The 6,356-nt window shown below is 35.2% G+C and overlaps 1 protein-coding gene across 19 annotated transcripts; it reads left to right on the top strand.

The window, feature by feature from the left end:
• Positions 1-5,579, top strand: LOC136226040 (uncharacterized). 19 transcript variants are annotated; one of them, XR_010687531.1, is made up of 12 exons: positions 18-159; positions 2,615-2,715; positions 2,811-2,871; positions 3,555-3,615; positions 3,703-3,788; positions 4,038-4,128; positions 4,222-4,372; positions 4,481-4,558; positions 4,679-4,889; positions 4,966-4,993; positions 5,089-5,148; positions 5,223-5,579. XR_010687531.1 is itself a non-coding variant. In XM_066014320.1 (11 exons), exons 6-9 carry the CDS (start codon positions 4,240-4,242, stop codon positions 4,988-4,990), a joined length of 447 nt encoding a protein of 148 aa, XP_065870392.1. In that variant the 5' UTR covers positions 1-159; positions 2,811-2,871; positions 3,539-3,615; positions 3,703-3,788; positions 4,038-4,128; positions 4,222-4,239; the 3' UTR covers positions 4,991-4,993; positions 5,114-5,148; positions 5,223-5,579. The 19 variants fall into 19 exon arrangements, 1 of the variants encoding a protein (XP_065870392.1); XR_010687530.1 differs by having other exon boundaries at positions 3,539-3,615; XR_010687527.1 differs by lacking the exon at positions 2,615-2,715 and having other exon boundaries at positions 1-159.
• Positions 5,580-6,356: the final 777 nt, after the last annotated feature.

Raw genomic sequence — 6,356 nt, 5'->3', positions numbered from 1 at the left:
GTTAATTAAATAACCGACTCTAATATCGTGCTCCTCCTTTCTTCTACTCTCCTTTGCGCAACCTAGCAGCCTTCTCTTCCTTCCTCTCCTTAGCTCGGTTTGAAGTTTCATCCACTGGTTTCGTTCGTGTTTCATTGTGGCAAAAGCAATAGAAAAGAGGTTAGCGTGAGTTTGATTTATGGATTTTGTATTCTATGTTCTTCGTTGCTTTATGATTTTGTTCGAACTTCTGGGTTCCGTTCCGGGTTAGTGTTGGTTCTTCTGGATTTTGTTGGTTTCGGTCTTCTGGGTTCATGTTCGTTCTTGTGGATTTTGTTATAATTGCATACTTCTCTCTTTTATTACTTTCTTTAATTTCTTGTTTCAATTTGTGTCTTGACTACTCTTCAATCTTCTTGACTACTCTTCAATTCCGAAATTGCTAGTAATGTCTCCTCTGCCAGGATAAAATGCAGAATTATAAGTACCAAATAGGTGATAAGAATGAAAACATTAGAAAAGAGTTGAGATTTCTTCCGATTTTTGATCCTAGCATGTCATATATTGTGCCCTCCCTAGCCTTGGGATAAGCTAATGAAATCCTCCTTAACTTCTCAGTTGAGTATCAATCCAAATTCTCCTTCGGGAACTTCTTCCCTGTAGCTATGATGCAGAACTCCATAGGAACATAATTCATCTTCTTGTTTTTCCCCAAATCTAAGCATGGAATGTGTTTTAACTCAATATCCTTATTGTATTTCTCCCTGAAATAGTCGACAAGCCTAACTTTCCTCGGAGGGATGGCTCCGACAAAATCGAAAGAAATATCTTGAGTGTTCTCAACAGTTAGCCTTGCAATATTGAATTTCTGATTGGTTTTTCTGTGAAAATAAAATAAAATAAATGTATGTGCTTGAACAATTTTCTAGTGTTTATCTGTTTTTATGTGTAGCAAGTAGTTATTGGAAAGCTTAGTTATAGATTCAGCTTCCTAGTAAGTACTTCATCATGTAATATCTGCAGATGTGAATAGAGCTATGTGTTTTGTGGAAAATTAGCATTTAAGTCTACCCGTTCCTTGTTTCAAAAAAAAAAAAAAAAAGTCTACTTGTTCCTGAAACTGATTTCATATTAGCTCATAAATTATGTATTAAGACACTACTTTCAACCAAGATTGCAGTTTCTAAGTATGGGAGAGATTGTCAATAGCTGATATGTTCTTTAAATTTGCAAGTACATGATTATTGACAATTAGATATGATCGTGATTAAGGCTCTTATCTGTTGGAGATTATTATGGATAATTATTAGACTTGTTATTATTGAGAGGCAAAAGAGATTCCCCCAACTTCTTTTCAGCAAGAGCAACTTTGTTCTCTGAACCATAGATCCTAACACAGATGTTATGCCTATCAAATAAAATGTAAGTTCCCAGTTGTTGATGCAGTGACTTCATAATTGATTTTTCATCTCTGGAGTAGAGAAGCTGGAGAATTGTTGGGTGAGGCTAACATGATCCAACATTTTTCCATTCACTAGCTGCTTCAGGGGACACCTCAACTCTGCCACTGTCCTTGTTGCATTAGCTGAGATCTTAACTCTATACAAGCCATTCCAATTCCATTTCAAAATGCAATATACACCAGGTCGGTTTGCAAACTTATCGACTAACAATTTAAGCTGCCTCTCAATGAATGGATAAACAGAAGCAGGACATGATACAGAACTATGGAACACCTGATGACATTGTATTTTCTTCCATGAGAAACAACAAGCAAGAACCTTCCCTTGAATATGTTGTAATGCTTTTGCTGCCTCCAAATGAAGTCTTCCATCAAAAGTGACCTCGGCCTTCATGAAACTATCCTTTGGCTCAGGGGGGAAGACTTGAACATGACAATAATTACTCAGGGGTGCCTCGTTTGGCATGAATGGAGCAATGTCCTTGCGAATAGCTTCTTCACAAGCACCAAGAGGAGGATTATTTACAGCATCCCCTCTAATCAGAAATACATCCAAAATTCTCCTATTTGTGGTCCTTTTAAGAACTTCTAGAATTTCTGGTTCAGAAGTATCTCTATCCAATCCTTTGATGACAACACAATTTGCTTCCTTTAGGCTGACTTCACACTGAACAAGTCTAATAATTATCCATAATAATCTCCAACATTATCCATGGAGTAGATATTGTAGAATGTCCTTTGATGAAACCTAGACCTCAATAATGCTTTTTCTTTCTTTTAAACTAGAATGAATTCATTGGTAATTAGAACAAAGGGGAGGGCAGTAAGTCCACCCATATAGGAGGACTAGAGCAAGAGCTAAATGTTATATTTTTGGTTAGTATATTTTGAAGCTAAATCGGCTGTTGATCATGTAATATCTGCACATGTGAATAGAGCTATGTGTTTTGCGGAAAATTAGCATCTAAGTCTACTTATTCCTGAAACTGATTTCACATTAGCTCATAAATTATGTATTAAGACACTACTTTCAACCAAGATTGCAGTTTCTAAGTATGGGAGAGATTGTCAATAGCTGATATGTTCCTTAAATTTGCAAGTAGTTAATGGTGATTTACATTTAAATGACTCAATTATTCTTTGGAATTGAGATTGGTATATATTGCTTTTAAGTTGGAGCTTTGGTATCTGCAACCGATAAAGCAGAACCACCTAAATCAGTTAGTTCAGCAGGAACAGGATCAGCAAATCTGATTCCATCAGGCGTGGCATAGGTTGAGAGTCATTTGAAACTTTGATAATGCATTTGATATCATTTTAACAAGAGAAAAATTTCGTATTTTAAGAAGAGAATTTTTGTATTTTGCAGTGGCTGTACCTCAAGTTCGGAAAGCATCATTGGCTCAATTTTTGGAAAAACCTAAGGAAAGGTAAATATCAAAGTTTTGCCTATATACTTTGCACATTTTAGTCATTATATACTTAAAATTTTAACACATGTAACGGAATAAGGGTCAATTTCCCCCCTAAGATTATTGAGGAAGATCAAATTTACCCTTATCATTCTACATTCCAAAATTGGTCAAATCTTATCTCATGGCAGATACCATAGCTCTTTTTTAGGCTATAGGTGGTAGTAGAAGAGGGAGAACGTTTGCTGCAAATGGAGTCAAATGAATATGTTTACTCTTAATTACATTTGACTATGTTAAAGCATAGGCGAATGAATATGTTTTTTGGATACAATCATGTGCACATTGAGAACTTGCCCAAGGTTTGATATGGTTTTTGTTTGTCACTCTTTAAAGTGGATATACTGTGTTAAAGAATTCTGTTTCTGAATCCTGTGTGAACTGTCCGATTCCAGCTTCCATATTTTGCTGCTAAATGAATACATCCCTACTTCCTATTAGCAATCGAAAAGTTAGAAGAGTCTAAAAATGACCTTGAAATTTAAATCTAAAATTTTGGTTGATCTTTTCATCTAAGTGTTTGTTTAAGTGATATTTAAGTCTAAAATTATTGATGGCATGGCTTATATTAATTTATAAGTGACCTTGAAATCCCATGAAATCTTATCTCTGTTTCTAATTGCAGATTTTTTCTTTTTAAGCATTAAAGTCCTTCAAATCCCACGAATTGCTGCACTTTTGGAAGTAATACATGGAGGCTAGGTAAGTTTCCATTTGATTTTGGATAAGATCTTGGATAATTTTTAATTAGGCTAAGCTAATAATGTTTTTAATTATTCAAAATGTAAGGCATTGTTCCAAGTGGATTGTTGTTCCCATTTATGTAATGGGGTGGAAGAACCCATTTTATGTTCATTATCTGTAACCTTGGTGAGGTAGGTCTGTTCTTTATTCCTTTCTGAAAAATTCTTATTTTATTTAAGTAAATAGATACCTTTGGTGTTTAGCTCATCATATCTTCAATGGTTAATTGATGGTTGCATTGATTCAATTATTCCCTTAATTTTTTGTAGGTTCAGGAATTGCCATAAGTTTTTATAACCTTTATTGTTTGGTCTCTAGCTAAGGTTGACTTTGATCTTCATGCTATTGTCTTATGTCTAATTTGGGTCGTGTTTCATCAGTTCAGAGGTGCTATTAATAACGATGGAAAGCTGATAGGTTATAATACTGATTGTGAGGCTTCGATAACTGCTATCAAGGACGCTTTGAAAGGTAGAAAAATCAACTAATCTCTTCAACATTGAAAACATTTCGAGCTTTTTGAAGTCGATCGCAGCCATACATATTTGTCATATTTTATTACAGAACACGGACATAACAATAATGACAGAGAATCCTTCAATTCTCCACTATATGGAAGACTTTGTGCTGGCTGGCGTGGGAGGAGCAGGAAGAGCACTTGCATTTGGTGGGAAAAGTAGAGGAGCCCACAATATCATTTTTTACATTGATTTAGGTATGTACGTGTCATCAACTATTAATTAGTATATTAAGAAACTAAATCATCTAACTTTTTTTCTATCATCTGAAAAGAGAACCAAGGGCCTGTCAGATGTTGTTTCAGGTGAAGCTCAGTCTTTGGAGAATCTCAATCAATTCAAACCAGAGAAAGGAGCTTTCTTTGCAAATGCAACACCATTAGGAAAGCATCCAAATACAGATACAATTCTTAAAAAAAAACTGGTTTCTAATTATGTTTTACTATGTGATTGACATAGAAGTATCAAGGAATGCATGTGACAAGGCCTCTTTCCTTGTACAGAAACCAGCCTTCTGCACTTGCAGCAGAGCCAATCTCAACTACCTAGTTTTGACTTCGCAATCTCTACCAAGAAATCACCTTCAGTTATTATAGGAACATGGTATTGCCCTTCTGTGTTTATAAGAGAAAATGCAAGGCTTAGGGAGCAAATGAGACGGTCAATATTATACAAAATGACACTTGAGCAACAATGGGAAGAAATTTACACATGGTGAGAATTGATAAATAACCATTTTATAGGATTCAAGTGAGCGTGTGCTGAGAATTTATTTTGATATTCTTCACAGGAAACTAAAGCATGGACAATTCTAACAGGTTAGCCTGTTTTATTAATTTATGCCAGCACTATTTTGATTAGTTCATCAATTTGGTAACTTTTATCTTAACTCTTCTTCTTCTTGCCTTTTAAGGTGGTGTATGATGATTTTGTTGCAGCTGCTTGGTTACCTGCAGCAAAGGAAAAAAGACTTGTAAGTTGATTCCCTTAGATGCTTGTTGTTTGCCACATTTAACCCTTATCTGAACCATTTTCTTGTATTTGCAGATTTCATTATGGCTCTGCCCTGGACGTTTTCTCCTTTGGGGTGTGCAACCTTTCATTTTGGGCACATCAGGAGCTAGAATGCTATTAAGTTGATGCGTTAATAATGCCTATGCTTGCTGACATACTCTTAACGTATTTGCTAAACTACTACAACACTTGATCTTGAAAAGCAAGAGATAGGCAGGATAAGAGGATATATTAGTTGAATAGAGTAAAGGTTTCATTGTATTCGTGCATCACACAAACTTGGTTATCCATGCATAATTGGTGTTTCAGGTTTACTAATTATAAACAACTCTATTTAGAAAATTTGTGATAATAGTGTTTGCACGATCATTTTGCTTATTCAAGATTTAATTAATGTTTCAGTAATACAACAGGTTCAATCTCGGTAAACAACTGAGAGTAATTAATTTCGTTTACCGTTAATTACAAATAGAGCAGGTTCAATTTGAACCTACTGCTGTAAAATTGCTTAAAACAATAACATTAGTGTCGGTTGTTAACTTTAGCCACGGTTGCAAAACAACCGACTCCAATGATTAGAGTATTGGAGTGGGTTGTTACGAAAGACTGTGGCTAAAGACCCCTCTAGCCACGGTTTTTCATAACAACCGTGGCCAAAACATAGGGCATTGCAGTTGGTTATATGTGAAAACCAACCTTAATGCCCTTTTGGCCACGGTCGAACAATCGTGGTTAAAGACGCTAAGCATTTGTCACGCTCCCCTTTGGCCACGGTCGTACAATCGTGGCTAATGACGGTAAACGACCGTGGCTATATGCCATTTCTGTACTAGTGATACTTATATTATTTTTTCTTGCAAATGTAATTTGGTGGTTTGCAAAAGATTTATTTTTTATTGCATTTGACAAATTTGACCGATAACGATATCAAAATGAGAATTTTCAAGAATTAAACTTGTTAACTATCACATTTGCTCTCTAAATATTAACTTTCTCTGACCCCTAAATATCTCATTGCATTTGAACTTATCTCATTATCTATTTGAAGTTACTTAATTTGACATGATTAGTCCCTTATTATTAGCGTGGCAGCGCAAAATGAGATTTGGGCAAGCTAATCTTAACAATGATCAATCTAGAGAGAGAATGAAACAAAACTAACGTTTT

This window comes from Euphorbia lathyris, chromosome 4, assembly GCF_963576675.1.
Source record: "Euphorbia lathyris chromosome 4, ddEupLath1.1, whole genome shotgun sequence".
Lineage (NCBI taxonomy): Eukaryota > Viridiplantae > Streptophyta > Magnoliopsida > Malpighiales > Euphorbiaceae > Euphorbia > Euphorbia lathyris.
This window is presented reverse-complemented; position numbering and strand designations above follow the sequence as displayed.

Excerpts from the sequence above, each read along its gene's own strand:
- LOC136226040 (XM_066014320.1), top strand. The coding sequence starts at position 4,240 with ATGACAGAGAATCCTTCAATTCTCCACTATATGGAAGACTTTGTGCTG. Across the intron at positions 4,373-4,480 it reads CATTTTTTACATTGATTTAG|GTGAAGCTCAGTCTTTGGAG; the intron begins GTATGTACGTGT and ends ATGTTGTTTCAG. Across the intron at positions 4,890-4,965 it reads TGGGAAGAAATTTACACATG|GAAACTAAAGCATGGACAAT; the intron begins GTGAGAATTGAT and ends TATTCTTCACAG.